This window comes from Condylura cristata, unplaced genomic scaffold (assembly GCF_000260355.1).
Source record: "Condylura cristata isolate star-nosed mole 26May11 unplaced genomic scaffold, ConCri1.0 scaffold00016, whole genome shotgun sequence".
In the NCBI taxonomy this organism is placed as follows: Eukaryota; Metazoa; Chordata; class Mammalia; order Eulipotyphla; family Talpidae; genus Condylura; species Condylura cristata.
In genome coordinates this window covers 22306049-22329278 of record NW_004567117.1, presented here as the reverse complement: position 1 = coordinate 22329278, position 23230 = coordinate 22306049, and the positions used below count along the sequence as shown (strand labels likewise).

At 37.6% G+C, this 23230-nt stretch overlaps 2 protein-coding genes across 3 annotated transcripts in view; one reads left to right on the top strand and one right to left on the bottom strand.

Moving 5' to 3' along the window:
* Positions 1 to 18677, bottom strand: part of KIAA1328 (KIAA1328 ortholog) — a 217750-nt gene extending 199073 nt beyond the window's left edge. For both annotated transcript variants that reach the window (XM_012725764.1, XM_012725765.1), the window contains exons 1-4: positions 18616 to 18677; positions 8784 to 8819; positions 7922 to 8064; positions 3596 to 3690 (exon numbers count right to left, since the gene is read on the bottom strand). In XM_012725764.1, the coding sequence (XP_012581218.1) occupies positions 3596 to 3690; positions 7922 to 8064; positions 8784 to 8819; positions 18616 to 18673 (332 nt within the window). In that variant the 5' untranslated portion in view covers positions 18674 to 18677. The remainder of the gene's footprint in view (positions 1 to 3595; positions 3691 to 7921; positions 8065 to 8783; positions 8820 to 18615) is intronic.
* A 155-nt stretch (positions 18678 to 18832) lies between these two features.
* The window catches only part of TPGS2 (tubulin polyglutamylase complex subunit 2), a 31306-nt gene continuing 26908 nt past the window's right edge, over positions 18833 to 23230 (top strand). Inside the window, exon 1 of the mRNA XM_004683855.2 lies at positions 18833 to 19160. Within this exon, the coding sequence (XP_004683912.1) occupies positions 19079 to 19160 (82 nt within the window). The 5' untranslated portion in view covers positions 18833 to 19078. The remainder of the gene's footprint in view (positions 19161 to 23230) is intronic.

The window sequence follows — 23230 nt, the reverse complement described above, 5'->3', positions numbered from 1 at the left end:
GCCCAGAATAAACATAAAGTACTAATGATCTCTTTTACAGTGGGAAACTAATGGTGCTGCACTTCCTATTTTTCTTCTGAGAAATGTCAAATAGAAACAGCAAACTATACTCTGGGGAAAATCAAAGTATCTGAGCCTAAAAAGAGCCCTGTCCTCAAGTGAATTAGTACAGAAGTATTCACTGGGGAAATATGCATTGTTTGACAGTATGGTTATAGTACATAAAATAGTAGAGATTTTATTCTGGTTACATAGAACATGGTTCATATACATCAAAATGGCAATTCTGGCCCAAATTATTTTTTTTCCTTTAAGGACTAAACTATAGCATAGTTTGTGTATTAGTCTATAATACCCCTCCCAAATTTAAAGTCTCAGGGGAAAAAAATACAAATATATATATGACAGAAGTGACATTATCTTTCAGCACAAACTACAACATTTTGCAAAGTCATTCATTTTCAAGTCCCTATAAATGACAAAGCTTCTCCCATCTTCATGAACAATTCATTTATTTTAGTGTAAAAGACTTTTTGAGGTCACTAAATTCAGCAAAAAGAACTGAACAAAAAGAATTCTCTATCCTAAAATCACCTAGAAAGATCAATCGATACTCCACTTATACTTCTGCAAATGTAAATTAATGCTAGAAACCTCAAGGAAACCACTTCATGCACTTGAAACTCATATATCAAGTCACCTCTTAGCACTCTCTTCCACACCTAAATAATTCATAATACTCTAAGTTTATCTGTGAGGTATCTTTTCTCCATTAGTTTCTATATTTTGATTTGTATTTGTACTCAATTCCTCTATTAGTGCAGTTAATAGAAATGGCAAAGTTCCCTGTGCCTCTACAGATTATTAAAAAGGTATCTACAGTTTATTAAAAACTCATACCAAGTGTTTATCTTTGTTTCCATGTTAAAAAAGCACAAAACTTCTTGCTCACAATCAAGTTATATTTAACCTATGAGCTATGAATATATATTGTTAATGAACTGGGCCTAAATTATCTTTACCTGATGAAAAAATTCTGACAATGGATGGCAGAGGATGATTACACAGTAATATGAATGTACTTTATTTATATAACTCAACTGTACACTAAAAACGATTAAGATGGTGAGAACTTTGTTATTTATATTTTTTCATACATATAAAAAGTCTCTACACTTTTGATATGCATGATAAAAAGCACCAGACAGAAGAGAGCATGTACTGATAGCCATTTATATTGCATGTCAAAACATGTACAATTAAACTGCAATGACAGAAATCACATGGTTGGGGTGAAGAAGAGAGGAGGAACTAACTGTAAAAGGTCTCAAGATAACTTTTTGAAGTGACCTTACATTTGTCAAAATTCAATGAAGTATACACTTAAAATATATGTAAACTGTACTCGATATATTTTAAAGTATTGATAAATAAGTTTAAGTAGGAAATGAATGCAAGAGAATAGAAAGTTATAGAGTCCGTAACATTATAGACTTCTCCTTTTAGGAAAGAGAATATGTTGTAGAATACATAGAAGGTGGTAGCTAGAGGATAATAGATGCTCAAAGGAGTCTTTTATTTCTCAAGATGAAAGAAAAAGAAGTGACTTTAATGCCAAAGGGAAATCACTTATTTGAAAGTAGGTTGAAAATTCAGGAGAAGTAAAAGAACAAAGGCTAGGAATTTTTTGGTCACTGTTTGAGGTATATGAAATTTTGTTTTCAAATTCCTCAGTTCAATGAAACTGAGTCTCAGTTAAGCAGAGAAAAAGGGGGTGGCAAGGAAGGGCTTCACAAGATGAGTAGAAAAAAAGCAGACTGAAATGTGCATCAGAAAAAAATTTAGTGAAATCCACAAAACCAAGAACACATCATTTCTATATACATGTATATATATAGTCTATATACATGGCTTAAGCAAAATCTGTACAAATACAAGCCTTAGTTACTAACACATTGACCCATTAGCAAGAAATTACAAGGAACTAGCATTTGTTACAAAGCAGAAAATTACTGACACCAAAACAATATGCTCTAATACTTTAGGTATTCTTTAAGCCTAGCCTCTGAAATAAAAAACATTAATCAGGACAATTAATGACTAATTAATATAAGGAATAACAGTAACAGTTCTGCAATGCCATCAAACAAATGAGAAGGCTATCCATAGTTGTTAGTAAACAGATTTTGAGAAGACCGTATTTTTAAATACTGAGCATAATCATTAAATCCAGAAGTTCAGTGAAAACTCTATTTCAGGAACTAGAAGAGCCAATGAATTCTAGTGAAAAAGGTTACTGCTTATCTTAGGTGATATATAATTCAGATTAAGGAAAAGTTGTACTTTGAACTCTCATAACCTGTTTTCCAGCCCTCAGAACATTACTGCTTTATACCATACTTTATACTGTGATTCTATGATTTAGTAAGGTAATTTGAAAATTTGAGTCATTTTATAAAAGTCGCTACAAACATTTTGAGGACCAAACATGAAATATACTTGAAACACACTTTACATAGTTATCTTTAATTAGAAATTTAAAAAAGCTTACTATTTCCCAATATGTAATTCAACAATAAAAACTAATAATAATATTTTATCAACTATTGGCTATGACCTTTCACAAAATTAACTTTTACAAGCTATATCATTACATTCTCTATAAAAATCTTTATTTACCAGGTATTAAGACCCCCAAATTGGACATGTATGTTAACAAAGAAATTATACATACAAAACAGCTATGTATAATGTATATTATATATAGCACATGTATAATAGCTATGTCAGTATATCAGACATACATGACTAATAAATGGAAATAGTACAAACAGCAGCTAACAACTATCATTTTCAAAATTCAAAATGATTAACTTGAAAGCATCAGGAATTTGCAAAATTACAATAGATACTCTTGTTATATACTAAATAAATGAATGTTCTTTTCTGTGCAGATGTTAAATCAAAAACAAATGTAACTGGACTGACTCTACAAACAAATTAACCTGTATCAGTGGTAGCGCTAAATTTCAAAATTTTCCCTCTTGAGGCCCACTCTGGTGGCACAATGGTTTAAAGCACAGCACGCTAACCACAGCCACTTCAGCACAAGTTCAATCCCTGGCCAGGGAGGACCCGCTTGGCATGGCAAATCTTTCCTGACCTGCCCATTGCTCCTCTCAGCAGTGTACTTCATTGATCTGCCTGTTCTGTTCCCCACTCTGTCTTAGATGAATCCTCTCACCGCCCCTGTAACTCTGGCCTGACCCCAGTTCTGTATGGATAAATAAATCTTTTTTAAAAAATCTCCCTCTTGATAAAACAATAATAAAAGTTTGCATTAAAGAATTTTGGAAATCAAGTAAATAAGAAAATTTACATTGCAGAATAGTTTGTCCAAGTGTTTAGTTCTTTTTTAACTTTAATTTCTACTTCTGATTGTTTTGGTGCCACTGAATATATTTTTTCTAAAAATCTTTTTCCCAATAAGACCAGTAACATCAAAACATATTTATATCTTTTTATTAAAAAAACAAAACAAAACAAAACAGTTGCCTCTCTTACAAAATAATGCGTTTAGAAGCACTTGTCTCACCTGGCCAGTTCTTTAATTAAGTTTGCTATCCGTCTTTTGTCTTCCAGACATAAATCCTTCAATGATGCACTTTTTATTCCACCTCTGCAGAAATTCTGTTAAAACAAAAAACAACCATTGCTAAAAGCAAATGTTTAATACTTTTGGAGAAACCTCTTAAAATAAGGTTTAATATTTTAGTTCTATACTTTATGTGGTGAGGCACTATTTACCTGTTCTATTGAACCTACTGTGTATTCTGAACAGACTAAAGAAAGAGCAGCCCTCATTCCTGTCTGTATCTCTCTTTTGTTTTACAGGTGCTTTTCTTTTCTTTCTCCTTTTCCTGATAAACCTGTCCTTTTAAAGTGTTCTTTTAAAAACAAACAAACAAAAACCAGAATAAGAAGCTGACTCTCCACCATGAGTACATTGTGAAATTTACAGTGAAGAGCACAAAAAAAAAAAAAAAGACTTCAAGATCAGAATGTCTCTGTTTTAACATTAGGGAATATTAAAGACACAACTTTCCCTTGGTGGATGTCACAGAAACATATACCTAACAGAAGACACTGAGAAACTAACTAAACAGATAACATGATAACATGAAGAGAGTTTTCAGGTTACCAGGCTGGACACCCAGATGGAGTTCAGCAACCCAAGTAGAGATGACAGACCTACAAGTTCAGAAAAGCCAAGGTTTAATGTTTGTGGGGCAGAGAATAGATATGAAAGCACTGCACAGGGAAAAATTTCTACAGATCTACAGGTGTCCTACAAGTCAACAAGTCACGGTGATCACCATGTGATCATGAGAAAATCCAAGCAAAACAAAGAACTACACAAAATCCCAAAATGAACTCCGGAGGTATTCTCTGTAGCTAAAACACTGTCATGAATGGCCTATATTGCCACTAGTCTGAGTGGAAAACCTGGCAATTCAAGGGTCATCAGACAGGTTATTTAGAAGAATATTGCCTATGGTGGGCAAAAATAACCCTATACTAAAGGCTTCTCTAATGTCACCTTTTAAAGCGTAAAACCAAGCTTTAAAAGAATAAAACTCCTTACATATAATGCAATATTTTAAAAAATATATCAGTTTCTAGAGATTAAGAAACATACAGCACTCAAAAAAAGATTAAAATCCATACTACCTGTGCCACCCAATAAAAAACAAGCAGGCAGGCAAAGAAGTAAAAAATACAATCCATAGCTAGAAGAAAAATTACATAATCAAAATCTACCCATAATCTACATAAAATTACATAACTGAAATCTACCTAGGTGATAGAATTATAAATAATATTAAGACAGCTTTTAAAACTATATTCCCTATGTTTGTGAAGCTAGAAGGAAGGCAGAGTTTGTTTAGTATAGATGTGGAATTCATAAATAAAAACAAAACACACAAAATGAACTTGCAGAGAGAAAAAATTAGGTTGTCTTACATGAACAATATACTGGGAGAGATAAGTGGCAGATCAGACAAAACAGATAATTAATGAATTTGAAGACACCGCAATGCAAAGTATCTACAGACAGTAGGCCACCACCAACAAAAAACAGTAATGAAAAAATAACAGTATCAGAAAAGTGAATGTGCAAGTTGCCTAATATTTGTATAACTAGAGTTCTCAAAAGAGAAGTTGGAGAAGTTAAAAAAGCATCTGAAGACATGATGACATAGTGACTGAAAAATTTCCCAAGCTGATGAAAATTATTAATTCAGAGGTGCAGAAAGTTTGGCAAATCTTAACTAAGGGACATTTAGAGAACTAGTTCAAGGCATACCATAATCAAAACTACTGATAAAAGGAAAATTTGAGAAGTAGCCAGTTTAAATTCATACATACTAAATACAAAGGAATGAAAATAAAGGATGCCATTACATTTCTTTTCAAAAATAATGCAAGAGCTCCACAGTAATATTGGAAAACTGAAACTATCAACTCAGAATTTCATAACCACTAAAAATACATTCGAAAAATGAAATACACTCTACAGCCATAAAAACCAAAAAACAACAACAAAAATATTTCCAATATGCCTGAAATATAAAATTGTGAAAGTAAATATATTAAGCAAGAGGAAAATATTTAAAATGCAAAGGTCTTTAGACAATTGAAATACAACTGAAATAAAAGAAATCCAAATTGGAAAGGGTAATGTAAAATTACCTCTATTTTGAGATGGCATGATCCTACGGATAAAAAGCTATGAGGAGGGGGGCCCTCCCTGGCGGCTTAGTGGGTGAAAGCACAGCACTAAGAAACTCAAGCCACTCCAGCATGAGTTTGATCCCAGGCGCGGAAGTGATTCACATGGAGCGGCAGATCCGCCCGCTGCTTCCCTCAGCAGTGTACTTGTCAGTCTGCTTGTTCTGCTCCCCACTCTCTCTGGTGAATCCTCTCACCACCCCTGCACCTCTGACCTGTACCCCAGTTCTGTATGTATAAATAAATTAAAAAAAAAAAAGCTATAAGGCATTCACATACACACACACACAAACCTAATAGATTAGAATAAATGAATCTAGGAAGATTGCAGGATACAAGTGGCAAAATCAACCGCATGTTTATACACTAGCTGTAAACAAACCAAAAGTAAAATTAAGGGGGAAAATCTATTTGCAATAGCATCAAAAATATAAACTACTTAATATTTAGAAATAAATTTAACATAAGGTGTTACATAAGATATGTACACTGAAAACTGCATTAAATGAAATGAAATGAAATGAAAGACATCTCACATCCATATTCAATAATTGGAATATTTAGTATTATTAAGTTGAGCATACTCTCTAAATTTATCTAAATATTCAATTCAATCACTATCAAAATCCCAAAGACCTTTGTGCATAATTTGACAAGCCAATTGTATATTCCCTATGAAAAGCAAAGACATTAGAGTAGGAAAAAGTTGGAAGATTTACACTTCTTGATTACAAAACTTACTGCAAAGTTCTAATAATGAAAATACAGCATTATTGGTATAAAAAGGGAAATTTTGTTGAGTGAGAAAGAATTTAAAGCCCACAAATAAATGCTTACATTTAAGGTCAACAGATTTTTAACAAGGGTACCATGATAATCAAAGGGGGAAATAGTTTTCAACCAGTGATATTGGGATACTGTAAATCCACATACAAATAAATGAAGATGCATCACTCCCACACCATGTACAAAAAATAAATAAAAATGGATTACATAACTAACTATAAAAGTCTTAGGAGGAAATACTGTTGTGAATCTTTGTGGCCTTGTATTAGGCAATCATTTCATAGGTTTAACTGCAAAATGCAGACAACAAAAGAAAGAAAATAAACAACTTCTAAAAATCTTTGTACCTCAAAGGATACCAACAAGATTATAAAAAGCCAATGCAAAGAATGGGAGAATATACTTGCAGTATATATAGGGAACATGTACATAAACTTATAAAATTTATAAAAGAACTCTTAAAACTCAACAATAAGGTAACCCAATTGAAAAATATCTGAATAGACAGAATACTATATTTTCGGTGATTCTATTTATACAGAATATCCAGAACAAATTTAAGAGACTGAAAAGTACTTAGAGGTTGCTAGGAAATGAGATAATGGCAGAATGGGAGTTACTCCCAACATAGAGTTTACAACAAAACTTTATTTACAAAAAAGGCAGCAAATATATTCTACCCAGACCTGACAGACTATCAAACCCTAACTTGAACTCTGGTGGAGAAAACAAAATATAATAAAAGTAAAGTGAAATAAGCTCTTTAGCTAGAATTAGGTCAAAGGATTGTATAGATGCTAATGTTACAAAGGAAGTATGAATTATTACTATTAATTACAATTCATTAGAAGAGGTAAAGGTAAGGGAGAAATCAATGATTGGTTTATAAAGTCTTAAAAATTACCATACATTATATGGTAATTTCCAAATGAAAGAAAAACAATAATAATCCAGACTAAATTACTTTTAAACCATCTTTCTTATACATAAGGAAATTTCAGATGAACAAAAATCACAATTGTTGTAAATTTGATTTACTAACTCTACACAGATCCAGACATAGCTTTTTTTTTAAAACCACGTTAGCAACCTTTTCTTAACTAATACATTAAACCACCACAGATATTTTGAAGCAAATTGTTAGTAATCTAGATATTTTATAATCATAGCAGTTATTATTCAAAGTAGCCTAGAATCCTCTATATCTTTTATAACCCTTGTAGATCATCTAATGTTCTTTCAAGGACACTTACTGAAGAATTAAAGAAAATTAGCTACTGGTAAACATTTACAAAGATTGTAAATTAAGAAAGAAAATTAAAAAAAAAAGAAAAGTACTGACCCGTTCATCTATCGCATCTCCTGCACCTTTTAAAGAGTCCATGGACACTGAGGCTGCATTCACCCTGGAAGTCTTAAGTTTAACATTAGCTTTTGGACTTAGCAACTTGTGTCTTGATCTGATATTCTCTTCTGTAGAAGTTCCTAAGGATATGCCATCAAAGAAGATTTCAAATTATAACTTCTCATTCTCTTAATTCCTCCTCCCATCAATTTCCTCCTTAATATCCTCGACTTAACAGGACCAAATAGAGGACACTCATAAGTTATAAACTTCATTTAAAGTTCTCAATAAGTAATGCAACATGAGGAAATAGTGTTTTGAATAAATAGTGTTTTGAAGGATCTAATTAAAATAGTTTTAAAAGGTGAATGTTCATGAGTCACATTAAAGCCAATAAATTATAGCATGTGATACATACTGCAATATAGCATGTGATACCTACTGCAATATAGGGAAAATTAATCTGATGGTCACATCATTAGGGTTCTTAAAACTGTTCAGTTTTGCTATTCATCTAAGTATTAACAAGTAAGCTTAAGGAGTCTACTATATCAAACTTACTCTGTCAAGAAATTTTTATACTTTTCTTTAAAATATTACATTTAGACTATTATTTGTAATGTAAAAGATAGGAATTTCTTGCTTCTTAATACATAAGTGAAATACTCTACAAGTTCAAAAAACTAACTTGCTCAACTAAGCCCTAAATTAAGGCAGGATTTTAAACACACCAACTGGTTTTTAAAAAAATTAGGTTCTGATCAACTGTCCTTAATCCTGCAAAGTTGTCCTAAGGTTTCATATTCTCCCAATATTCAAGAAGCTAAGAAAAGTTAAAAATTAACACAGAAAATCATACCTGGAACATATACTACTGATTGTTCTTCATCAGAAACTATGCAGAAGGACATGAAGGAAAATACCAGAAAAGATAATTTTTTGTCAAATGTTGGAAGGCCTTGTTCCATAAAATTTTTATCCATATTAATTCCCAAGTGAGGTTCTGTAAATTATGCTGTTAAGTTCTTTTCATTCACTTCCTTTTGCAAATGGAGAGTTAAATGCTCTAGTTTGCTCATTATTGAAAAACTGACAAGTTATTTTAGGCATGAATAAATAATTTCCAAAAAGCTTTAGCTTTGAAAAACAAACACTGTTTGAGGGCAAATCAATCACGCAGACACAAAGACAATTTCTATACTTCTGCAATGCATTCATGAAATGTCCCAAGAAGCCCGATTTAACAAGTAGAGGAAAATTAAGACAAAAGGAACTATTTTGAATTTGAAAAGGAGAAATTTAGAAAGGCTAAGATCTTATCACTGTTATAGAAAGACAACCAATGAGAAACCTTTCCTTCTAGAAACAAATTTTTATTCAGAACTAACCTAAATCTGGATATGTCCAGAAGGAAGCATATAAACAATATTGTCCAAATGATATAGAAAATTCTAGGTGTTTTTTTTTTATTTTAATTGAAGTAACATTAGCTTATAACAATATATATGATTCAGAGTAGTATTCTGTTCTTTTAGGTAAAATGTGTTTTTTTCAAAATTTCTGAACAAATTAACTATTTCCTTCCTAGAAATAACTGAAGTAAAACTGTTCAAAAAATTCACTATATTTCAGTACAAGTTTAACACCTGTAATAGAGTCTTTTCAGGGAATGCTGACTTGAAATGCTCAGAATCCCTATGAGAATTTAGGAAGACTACAGTGGTACCTACTGTTTGAGCTGATTAATGGTCTCTAACAGTTCTCTACACTAGACCATTCACTATCAGTTTCAAAACTTTGGATGATAAATACTGTCTTAAACTTTAAATTCTCTTAAACATCAAAGATAGGGATTAGAAAGAAGATAAAGACATATAAGACAAATAAACAAAGAAAGCATTAGATTCCACAGCACCAAGGAAACTGAGGGCAGCTAACATGGGAGCAGAGAAAAATTCCGTATTTTCTGACACCTAATCTATCAACTTAAGAACACAAACCATCAAAATCCTCCTAAATGAAATTAAGCAGGCTCCTTAACAACAAAAACAGATTCAATTCCCTTCTCTATTGTTACCAACACAGGGCAGAGCAAACACAGTAGGTGCCCAATAAAGGTTGGAAAAATTAACATGGAAAAAAAATTTGGGATGGGGGAGGAAGGAGTAAGATTCAAAAAATGTTCCATATGTCAGTGTCTTCAATTAGAAGATGTACAATAATTAATTTGCAAAATATTCTAAAGGATGAGCTATGGAAAAACTAACAAATTGGGTCTTGGAAAACATTGGACACTTCCCCAGACCATTCACGAAGGAGCCTAGACATCAGACCAACGATCGCAGGACTCTACTACTCAGTTTCCTCAAAGTTGAACTTAGAAGTTCAATTATTTCAAATTTTCTTTTCTCAAATCTGACACTACTTACCCTGTCCTTACTCTCTGCTAACAACTTGGTTTCTCTTTTCACCAAAGGAAACAAACTGTAGAGACTTTTAACCAGCTTCCATCAACATAGCTAATCAATTGTTCCTACTCCTATCTTTCTATCTAAAGTCAGTGTAGTCCTTATGCAAAAAATAACATTCCTTCTTCCTACCTATTATATTTTTCTCTCCTCTTTCATGAATCATTTTTCCTAATTATACTTTTTCCAGCATCCAAATATATAATAATTTCTTGTCTCCAGAAGACAAAAACTCTGTTGAGCCTATGTCTTTCTCACCTACTACTGTGCATTTTTGCTCCCCATACAGCAAAACTCCTCATAGGAGTGATCTATTGATAGAATCACTACCTTCAACTTCCCTCCTCTCGTTCATTGTTGAACATATCCCAAAAAGCTTTCAACTCCATCAATTTTAAACAACTACTTTTAACCAAGTTAGCATGGTCTCTGCATTATTAAATCCAAAAGTTAATTATCAGGCCTCACTGTATACTATAGCATTTGATATAGCTAGTCACACTCCTCCTTTTCCCCTTGGCTTCTACAGTCAACTTGATCCCTTCTTTCCAATTTTAACTCTTAAGACTCTGTCTTTTTAGAACCTTCCAAGTCTATTTACAATAAAGTCTATTTACAATAAAGAAGTCAACCCAAATGCCCCAAAATAGATGACTGGATCAAGAAGAGGTGGTATATATTTGCAATGGAATATTACTCAGCAATTAAAAAGATAGACATGCCATTTGTAGCAACATGGATGGAACTGGAAAAGATCATACTTAGTGAAATAAGGCAGAAAGAAAAAGAAAAATACTGGATAGTTTCACTCAGAGCAGTGGGATCAGGTGGAAAAATTAAATAAATAAATAAATATAGTAATAAAGTAAAACAGAACATCGACTAACAACTATAAACCAGAAACATTCTACAAGGAGGAGTGGGGAACAAGATCAAAACTGGGGTAGGAAGAGCATATGGTACTATATTATGGCTCATGGGTGAAGTGGTGGTGGGAAGTCCATGGGATTACAACTGAGATGAAAAAATGTACAAAATGAAGAATAATGTAAAAAATATATTTATAAAATAAGAAAATGAAAAAAAAAAAAAAAGAATCTTCCCACCATATAAGCTTAGAGTGTCTCCACGATCCCTTCCTTGGCCCTTTTCCCCATTCACTTCCTCGGTGATCTCATTCAGTCTCAAGTCTTTCAAATTTATCAACACACTAATGTCTGCCAAGTTAATCTCTAACAGAAGCCCACCTCCTACATGTAACATTGTATAAAAAGAGGTATAACACAACAAAGAAACAAAAAGGCACATACACACAAATCATGGACTTTAAAAACTGGGGATTACTCTGGAGAAGGGGGGTACAAGGAGTTGTCATGAGGACAGAGGGTGTACCACTGGAAAACTATACCTTACTGGTACACAGTGATAATTACTGCGTGAGCCTAACCATTCCAAACTAGAACAGCGATGCCCAACCCAGAGGGAAAAGTCAAATAGCATGTTTGGTGATCAAGGATAATGTAAGTGTCTCCTCATAGAAGAAACTACTAAGAAGCCATAGTATACCAGAAACCTGTCTTACCACTGCTAAGAGCCAAAATCAACACAATAACCTGAGTTGGAGGCATATGGATCTTCATAACAGTAGTAAGGACCCAAGAGTAAGGCTCCATTTTCAAAGGCAAAGAGAAAATTCCTATCTGTGCCCAGGAATTTAATTAAGAATATTAATACTAGTCCTCACCCAGGGCTGTATCAATTGCCCAACCATAGTCTAGTGGTTGACTGGCATATGACTGAGACATTCTGGCCAAGGAGGGGATTACAATGGATCTCCCACACAGAATTCAGACAACTACAACACTGTAGGAATCTTGACTACTTGGTGATCAATGGAGGTGATCTTTCAGTGCCTTAGTATCCCCTTCTTACCAGCACCAGTACTGCAATCATTTGAACTAGTGCAAAGGCACTGGTCTAAAGTTCCTGGATTAAAAAAAAAAAAGTAATGGGCCCTCCCTGGTGGCGCAGTGGGTTAAAGCACAACACTGAGAAGTTTAAGCCACTTCCCCAAGAGTTTGATCCCTGCCTGCCCTGGAGGTGACCACATGGCGTGGCAGACCTCTCCTGACCCGCCCGCTGCTCCTCTCAGCACTGTACTTCATCGTTCTGCCTGTTCTGCTCCGCACTCTGTCTCTGGTGAATCTTCTCACCACCCCTGCACCTCTGGCCTGTACCCCAGCTCTGTATGCATAAATAAATAAATCTTAAAAAAAAAAAGTAAGATGGGCCCTTCCTGGTGGCGCAGCGGGTTAAAGCACAGCACTAAAAAGCTAAAGCCACTTTTGCATGAGTTCGATCCCTGCCTGCCCCGGAGGTGACCACATGGCAAGCAGACCTCTCCTGACCTGCCCACTGCTACCCTCAGCAGTGTACTTTGTCTATCTGCCTGTTCTGCTCCCCACTCTGTCTATGGTGAAACCTCTCGCCGCCCCTGAGCCTCTGGCCTGTACCCCAGTTCTGCATGCACAAATAAATAAATCTTTAAAAAAAAAAAGTAAGATTATATTCATCTTTTAAGAGAGGTATAAAGCCACTTTATTAAGATAAGGAAATTCCTGTTTAAATATGATAAAAATTAAAAATGAAGAGACAGCAGAACATCATTCACAAATAATGGAGCAAATACACCCTAAGAGAAGCAGTCCAGCACTGCCATAGAATATGTCTGAGGAGTTTCAGGAAAGAGTTACAAGTGTCATGCTTCCTGAATTAAGAAAAACAATGAAGAAAAACAGGATCAAATAAAAATTGAGAAAAAATGTGACTGTTACAAGAACTAATATATTTAAAACACACTATAAATGAATTAAAAATATAATACAGGTCCTCAATAGTAGACAAGTACAAGTAATAAGTAGATTTAGTGAGTCTGAAAATACAATGGCAGAGAATACACAAACAGAACAAAGAGAACTAACATATCATGGGGGTTACAGAAGAAAAAGAAAAATGCACAGAAAATTTACTTAAAAAAAATAATTGTTGAGGGCCCTCCCTGGTGGCACAGAGGGTTAAAGCACTGCACTAAGGGCCCTCCCTGGTGGCGCAGCGGGTTAGAGCACTGCGCAGGGAGGCTTAAGCCATTTCCGCCTGGTATCTATCCCCGCCTGCCCTGGAGGAGATCCACATGGCGAGGCAGACCTCTCCTGACCCACAGGCTGCTCCTCTCAGCAGTGTACTTAGTCAATCTGCCTGTTCTGCTCCCCACTCTGTCCCTGGTGAATCTTCTCACCCTCCACATCTCTGGCCTGTGCCCCAGTTCTGTATGAATAAAACAAATAAATCTTTAAAAAAAAATTGCTGATAAACCATATCAGCCTGATTCAAAAGGCCCAAAGAGTTCCAAACAAAATATCAGACTGACACACACCAAGACACATTAGTATTAAACTACAGAAAGCTAATGGCAAGGAAAGAATACTAAAAGCATCAAGAGAAAGAAGAGTAACCTATGGCAAAGACTGATTAGACTATTAATTTTTCAATGGAAACTTTATAGGCAAGAAGGAAATAGCAGAACATATTGTGAGTCAGAGAAAAAAGATTTCCAATCTAGAATACTTTGTTTTTTAAGAACTATCGTTCAGGAATTAAGGAAAAGAAAGGTGCTTCACTGAAAAAAAAAATTAAGTGACTATAGCAACTCTAAGACAGATATGAAAGAAATGTTAAAGGAATCAGTAGAAAGCAACAATATGGAAGTAACAGATGCTTAAATTATACAATGTGGAAGAGGAGAGTAAAAATGTAACCTATTAGAATTCATTTGAGATCAAACCATCAAACAGGATATAAAAATAGTCCATCATACTTTTCAGCAGCACCTTCAAACAAAAATCAGCAGAAAAAAAATAAAAAAATCAATACAAGTAACACAAGACAAAAAAAAGGAAACTAATATAAAAAGTGTCCAAAAGTAGACATACCTAAAAAAACCCAAAATGATAACAATCTTTTATGTATCTCAGATTGCAGAGAAACGATCTAACTGGCCAGTGATTAAAGGACTGGCTGCAGAAGCTATGGTATTCACACAATGGAGCACTACTCAGTTTAAGATGAAATACACAATTCATTACAAAACAGAAGGAAATTGATGGACTTATGTGTAGTAAAGCCAAGGCAGACTGATAAAGACAAGCATGCCCCAAGGATACCAAGTGCCACACTTTATCTCATCTCACTAAAATGTAAGCACTGAGAGAGGATTTTTGTCTCATTTTAGTCAATGCTGGTATCTCTGAACATTGTAAAACAACTAAGAAAGAATAAATTTGATATTCGTTTACTTTCAAGAGTCCCTGTCCAACAACTGTCAGTTACTTTTCTCTATTTTAATCAAACTAACAAGCAAAACATGTCAGCTACATCCATGCTAAATTTCTTTTCAAATATAAAAATAACCAGTAAACCTCAACAAAGTCTTAAAAATATCTGAAGTTGCTTCCATCCAATCCTTTCTAGTCATTGTAATCTGCCTTCATCATATTGTTGTAAGAACTCAAATATGTATCATCTTCAAGTACAGAGATGTCCAAAAAAACATAAATTTTATGGGAGAGCAGAGGGAATGCTCATTCCAATCTATCCAAATGCCCAAAATTGAAACAGTAATTAAATACCAAAGGCAGAAAGAGTAGATGGCACAAGCTATGCAACCTTTATCGACTGACATATTCCGGATAGAGACGGAAGTGCTCTGAAAAATCAAAATTTCCATGCTAACTTATGTTATGACCTCCCTTTTTTGTAATATCAAAATATTCTAAGCAACCATCAGCTTACAACCGGATTGCCTTAGCCTCATAAGGCGCTGCCTGGCTCAGGTGAGCAAGCGCTGCCCAAGGCAGAAAATTCCTCTAGAAAGCAAAAAATAATATTACAACTGGCTGATTAATAAAAACAATTATAACAAAATCAATATTCTGGCAGTACTAGAACATGCTAAAAAATAATTAAAGTTCTTTTACTGCCCGGACCAGAACCCAAATCTTATCACTCTACTCTCTTTCTTAAGCTTTTATTGCTCAGTCTTTATGACAAATCTTACTATCTCCCTTAGTGATTTATCTACCAGAAAATCCCTCCAGCCTAGTCTTTGACTTTACCCTCTTTCACAACTTCTCCTTGGCCCGCTACCTCACCTTATCCCCTTCACATCTCCAGCCCAGTTTCCACCCTAGTCTTCAACTTTACTTTACCCTCTAGGATGTCTCAAAGAGAATGAGCATTTAAGTAGCATTTAAGGTTTAAAGGGACTTTATTTTAGCCAGTAAACACTGTGGTAAATATAACAATGTTAGCCTTAAATTTTAAGAATTTATGTATCTATCTTAACTTTAAAAGATTGATTTTAAGAATAATGAATGTTATATCTCAGCTAAAGGGCAATGTGACCCTAAACTGTTCTTAGAAAAAAAAAAAAGATTGTAATCTCTCAGCCCAGTTCATGTGCTGATGTCATCACACTGCTTGCTCCTAATGTATAAAATAAACTTCTGCTAAGAGCAGAACAGGAAGACTTACACCCAACTCCGACTCCCCTGTCTTCCTCGCACTCGCATCCACTCCCCTTTTCCCCTTCCTCCCCTTTTAGGAATCTTGGCTTGCAGAAGCTGCTCCCACCTTGAGACCCTGCCTGTTCTGCCCCCCCCAATAATCTGTGATTGGGGAGTAAAGAGTCTCCGACAAGTAGAAGTATGTCTAGATTACTGGAATCTGAAAGAAACTTAGTACTGGCAACTCTAATCTTTTAGTTTGATTCAACACATGAATATGTAATTATTAGTAACCACAATTACTTTGTTGATAGTCTATTAATGTAACATCCACATAAATTCTTTGTCTATTTTTAACTGAAAACTCAAGACAGAGATGATAGCTACAAAAATGTTTTTACCAAGTCCCTTAATATCAACTTATACTGCTCAGATTTCTTAATATCAACTTATACTGTTAATACTAGAGTACATTTACATTCACATTTAGATATTGCAGGAACACTAATCTGTGATATTACTGAGAACAGTAATGAAGGGGAAAAGTGGCTTATTGTCAAAGGGGCATATTTTTTTTCTTGCAGATTTAACCCAAGTGACAATATGGCATACAGATTATTTACACAGTAGGTACAAAGACAAAATTTATGCAAAACAGCCCGGCTGAATCACACTGTGCAGGTGATGCATAATAAGAACAGCAAAAAGAAAAAAAGGAGGTGACATTCAGTCACAGAAGACCTGTTCTCACATGAAGGAAACATCTAGGACTGGGAACTTCCTCATTCACAGTTTCTTAATTGTTCAATAAAGGTGAAGATCGAAAATCTTTGAAGAGTGTGAAAATATCAAATTATAGGGGCATACATTTTCTGATGAAAGTTAAACCATAAAGGCTTTTGGGGTGGTTTGGGAAATCATTAATATGACAAGAAAATAAATCAAGATCCAAACACATGACTAAACCAAGTGACTAATAACTATGGTTATGCTTTTTAGCAAGGATTCAGTAACAAATTTGCATTTGATTAAAAATGAAAGTACCTGAAACATGATGTTAATTAATCATTATGTGGAGCAGACTGGGGAAACAGGTGATACTAGTATCCTTTTAATTCCATTCAAACATCTGAATTTCTATAGGATGTAGTCATCACCAGTTTTCCTATACAATTTCAACTCTTCGCTTTTTAATAAGTAGATGAGTGTTTAATTAATTTTAGGTGTAAGGGAGAATTTAGAAGGAAGGATATGACTTCTAGGTAAAATAGGGAGTAACAGGACAACATATAAATGAGTTACCGACAGCTAAGACCAAGAGTACTGGTTAACACACCTGTTCATTTATATTAGTCCCACTACAACAGACTGCATCCCCCACACCGCATTTATTTTATATCAGGACTATACCACTGGTGATAATAATAACCAAAACCACATAGGTGGTTATGGAAATGATTGTACTAAAGTATAAAGAAACTTGTTACAAACTAGTAACTTGTCACAAACTTCTATCAATGCAGAGGCAGTGTTTCAGGATGCATTCCCAATTCCTGACTTACTGATTTAACCCAATTGTTCTAATGCACAGTGCATTAGTGTTCTTTTATCCAGTGAATGAACGTGATTTCACTTGATTCTCATCAACTTATCAGAGACAAGTGGTAATCTATTTAGAAAGTGCATTAAGGCAAATACTGAGCAGCACGAAGTGCAAAAATATCTCTCTCCAAATCATGACACTTCAATTCCAATAACTCATTAAGGAAAATGTAAGTTTCAAAGGGAGTATAGTAGAATGTACTACATGATTCTGCTTCTAACACTGCTGTCACCAATCCCACTAAACAGACAAAAAAAAACTAGCCTCAGCTGGCACCCAACAATAATTGCTTCCCCCAACTAACAAACTGTAAATCATAAGGACCAAAGATCAGGTTAGAACAGTTTACCAAACTCGGGAAACCCACTTGACATCTTATCATCGATAATGAATCAACGAATACAGCATGGGCAAAAGTTCCACAGCTGCTCCACCTCCAAACAATCCAAGAATGTCAATCTTGCCAGTGGACACCCATAATCTGTATCTTAATTCAATACTTCCCAGCAGGAAGATTCTGATCTTAATCAATAACCAGCCCCACCAGCTCATGTCCCAGGATAACAACACCCACACCTCTTCTAAAATCCCAAGATGAAAATCGATTCTCATTGACAAGCCTTCGAAGTTCCACAAGGTCCTGACACTGCTAAATCAAAACAGGAACCCGGTCCCGCTGAAACGGGAAAAAACCCCGGTGCACACAACCAACCCGCTTCGCTTCTCCTGCACAAGCTCACTACGCACAGACACAGTGACCCCAAGGTGACCACGGGTGGCCCTCAGAGTCCCAGAAGGGCCACAATTCTAGGCCATCTTTCAGATCTCAGGGACCGCGAGGGCTGGGAAACGTCTATGCTGAGCCCCACCCCTGGAGATCCAAACAGGACTAGTAACTGGCTGGCTCGCCATCCAATTCCCAGCACCTGGGTCGCGACGGGACAGGCGGTCCAGCCCCCGGACTCGTACCGAGCTTTACCCCTCCACTCTGAGACCCACGCGACCCCCCGCAGCACCCGGGGGGGCGCCGGCGCCCCCTGCCAGACCCGCAAAGGATACAGTCCCGGGTCCAGAACGCCGCGGCGCCGGGGCGGGAGGGGCCCGCCACGTCCGCCATCTTGAAACAACCGCCACTCGGGGCGCAGCACCGCGACGGCTCCGCCCCAGTCTCCAGGCCCAGTGCCCATTGGCCGCACGACGCCGAGGTCCGCCCACGCCTGAGCGGCCGGCCCCGGCGGGGTGGGGCGGTCCGGGCTGAGGAGTCGCTGTGTACCCGCGGCGTGGGGTGGAGCGCTCGCCGCGGCCGCGGAAAGGGGCGCCCAGCGGAACTACTGCTCCCAGACCTGCCCGGGCCCCGCATCTCTGCGCCGCGGAGGTCTCAGGCGCCGAGCACTACAACTCCCGGCATGCCGTGAACCTGACGGCCCTGGCTGTGCGGCGGCATCCAGCCCGCCCTCCCGCCTGGCGCTCCCGCCGGCTCCCCGGCGCTGCACTGGCCGCGCGCGGAGCTGGGACGCGAGCCATGGAGGACACGCAGCCCCCGCAGCAGGGTAGCAGCAAGCCGCACCTGGAGAAGCTGACCCTCGGGATCACCCACATCCTCGGTGAGTGGGGCGGGGCCCCGTTGCGTGGGGCGACTGCGGGCCCAAGGGGTGTGCACTAGAAGCCGGGAGGGGCGACTGGACGCCGAGCCTGGTCTGCCGGGGGGCACCGCTATTAGCGCTTCCGTTGCTGTGGAGGGAAGAGGGGGAGCCGGGTGTGAATAGGCCGGGAGTGTTGGGAGGCTTTGCTCTGGAAAGACGGATAAAACGTACAAAGGGGTGACAGCCGACCCCTGACACTTGGCAGATTGGGTCGTCTCCCCAGAGACGTTCTCGTGACCAAGGCTGTAGCCTTGAAATTCAAGCCCTTCCTCTGGTAGCGGAGAGAGCATCCAGGTGAAAGCTGCAGCCGTCCAGCCTGCTAGGGCTGTCCCCTGCGCCTCCGAGTACCCTCCGAAGTGGTTAAGGGGCTTGTGACCTGAATGGAGAATAGTATTTGTCCTTTATGGAACCTTTTGTTTAGCATCCACCGCTATGTTAGACTGCAGGGCTGCAAAGATTAAAAAAAAAACACAATTCCAAGGAGAAGAAAAAAAAAATCAACGGACTCTAAAAAGTGCAAGGGCTCAGTCACTAATCGTTTATTGTTCAGATACAGCACACAGGAGGAAGTGATTGACCTTATCTAGAGATTTGAGGAGCATTTTCCACGGGAGAGGATGGTAGATTAAGCCAGGAAGAAGGGCTGTCTAAGCAGGCTGGTGGCAGGGGCACCCCTACTTTCCCATCACATAATGAAATCCAGATTCTGAAGCACTACCCACAACTCCCTTGTCGGACGGTCATCCATCGGACCTTACTTTTCACTCTGCTTCAGCCACTGTGACCTTCTTATTGTACCATAAATACACTAAGTTCCTTCGTTAAGACCTTTGCAATTTGCTAAGAACCCCCATCCTGAAATTATCTTTCTCTGAATGTCTTTCCAGCATATCATTAAAATATGTGCTTTAATATGACCTTACATAAACCTTTCTGAATATAATTCTAATAACATCTTTATCATCTCCCTCACCTTATCGTACATTTTATCCTCGTGGCATTCATCACTACTTGAAATTACATATTTATTTGCCTATTTTTAAAAATTATCTCTTTTCTGTCATCGATGTCTGTGAGTATAAGAAGTTTGTTGCACTCCCCTGATCAGCAGGGCCTCCACTAAGTCCTTCAGTAATGCTGTTTAGTCCTTCAGTTCAACATCACTTGGTGATAATGTTGATGGGGGGGGGGCGGGAGAGGGGGCTGATTCTCAGCTGGAGCCACTTCTGTGTGGAGTTGGCTCCTCTGGTTTCCTCCCACATTGCAAAGAGGTGCTAATATAGGGTTCGCAGGTGGGTGTAAATTGTTTTGGTCACAGTGAGTTGGTGGGGCTGGGGGGAAATGTTGTGTGTGTTTCCTGTGATGGAAGTGTGGCCTGTCTAGTTTGGATCCCACCATGTTCCCTGAGCTGTTGGGATATGATCTGCCACCTGTGACTCTGAACTGGACTGGGGATATTGGAGAATGAATACAAATAACTCTTTAGTAATAGAGACATTTTTTTACTCTATTCAGATGTTTAGTAATGTTTCTGTTATCAGAAATGTGCCATAGGAACTTAGCTCTTGTTGGTATCAAATAGCCTATGGTAAAATTGGTTTCCTTACATGTCATTTTGCTGAAAATCACAGTTTCCAAGAACATATATATGATGTTAAGGACTTACTGTGTTCCCCTGTTCCAAAACAGTAAGTGATCCATGAAACCATGATGTGTTTGGGAACATAAAAGTTTTAGAAATGTAGTTAAAGAGTCAGGGAGCGAGCTATCATCAAGACCAGCTGTAACCTAACTCCTCATTTTTATCCAAACTTCTGCCCTGTTATATTTACAAATTTAGTCAAGCAGATATTGCTGTTGTTCCACAGGTAGGCGTGCTTCATTATGCCCTATATAAACTTGATTTTTCTGTAAATAAGTTAATTTTTTTTTTTTTTTTGGTTAAGTATTTAGTCTACTCCAGCCAACCAAATTTCTCTTACTCTGATATAAAGACCTGGTAGGGTAAGTAAATTGATCAGGCTTTTACACCACTGGCCTCTGTGGCTATCGCCTGCAGCCTTAATTATGCCAATACAGGAGGCAGTTGGGAGTGTGGACCGGGCACGCGTGCCTGATGGTGGACACCTGGGATATGGTGTGCACGTGCGGAAGTGTGTGCACACCTGGGCCTGAGGCTGTAAGCGCGGTGTCACTCAGACAAAAATGGCTACAGGCCCAATGGCTACAAGAAGACAAGTGATGGCTGTGAGGAAGAAACCAGCAGTGGCGCAGAGAGCCTGAAGAGAATGAGTAAAGACTCTCCTAGGGCTGGGAGGACCGCCAGCCTCCAGGCCTGCCGCCTGCCTGCCTGCCTCGCAGCCTGCCTGCTTGACCCACAGCACTTGGCGTAGAAAGAACACTAAAGAGTGAAAAGCCACTGAGGGCTCCAGGACTCTTCTATGTCCATCTGCCTGTCCTTCCACTGCAGACCTAAACAATTAAAAAACTGTAACTTAAAATTTTATTTATACGTTTAACATACCTATTATTTCAGATACCAGGCAAACTGATAGCCCAACCCTATAAGCCGAAGGCTACTAAGGAATTAAGCAAGTCTATAATCAATTAGAGTGAAACTAGCTTTCATAAACATTCTGAAATGTTTATTAATTTCACCAAAACCTCAATTTATTTTTAAATTACTTGTATTGAGATGTTGCTTTACATGTGTATGTTAATATGTATATGTGGTTAGGTTCATCATAGCAGCAGTCAAAATTGAACATTCCAAATATTTATCATTTAAAGAATGTATATACAAAATGTGGTATATAATAGAAATTATTTAGTTAGAAAAAGAAATTATTTAGTTAGAAGTACTGATACATGCTATGGTAGGGATGAACCTTGACAACTCGATGAAAGAAATCAGTTACAAAGACCACATGTATGATTTCACTTACATGAAATGTCTAGAATAGACAAATCGATAGAGACTGAAAGCAGTAGTAGTGCTGGGGAAGGGGAGTAGGCAATGGGAAGTGACCGTGATAGGTGTGCGTCACTTTGTGGGGGTACAGGTACATAATACTGAATATATTAAAAAACACCAACTGTACATTAAAGGGGTGAACTTCAGACTGTGTGAACTGAATCTCAAAGGTACTTTTTAAAAAGGAACTCTAAAAGCAGCCCTCCAAGGTTTCCTATCCTAATCCTCAAGACAATGAATGAAACTTACGAGATGTCACCCCTGTGAAGATGTTTTATTAGATGACAAAAGGGAGATTTTCCGGGTGAGCCTGATCTAATCATGTAAGTGCCTTAAAAGAAGCTGTTAATAGAAGAGGAAGTTGAAGAGCCCGAAGCAATGAAAGGATTTGTTATGCTGTTGCTGGCTTGAAGATGGATGGGAACACTTGAGGAGGACTAGAAGTGGCTTCTGGAAGCTGAAAGTGACCCCCTCTCGCAGCAAGCAAAGAATGGAGATTTCATTTCTACAACCCTAAGGGATTCTGCTCACTCACTACAGAAATTATCTTGGTAGATAACCTGAACTTTGAATGAAAAAAGTCACCTGTTCCATCTGACGTAAAAATAGGACTATAGAGCGGTGATTTTTTTTTTTAAAGATTTATTTATTTGTGCATACAGAACTGGGGTACAGGCCAGAGGCTCAGGGGTGGCGAGAGGCTTCACCAGAGACAGAGTGGGGAGTAGAACAGGCAGATCGACGAAGTACACTGCTGAGGGGAGCAGCGGGCTGGTCAGGAGAGGTCTGCCACACCATGTGGCCACCTCCGGGGCAGGCGGGAATCGAACTCATGCGGAAGCGGCTTTAGATTCTCAGTGCTTTGCTTTAACCCGCTGCGCCACCAGGGAGAGCCTAGAGCGGTGATTTTAACATCAGCAGAGAATCCTCATGCTGTTCCAGACTTCTGAACTACAGAACTCTGACCTAAATTGAATGTTACTTAAAGCTGTTAATTTATGATTATTCATGTAATAATAGAAAACACCTTCCACATTTTAAAGAGCAAATGTTGCAC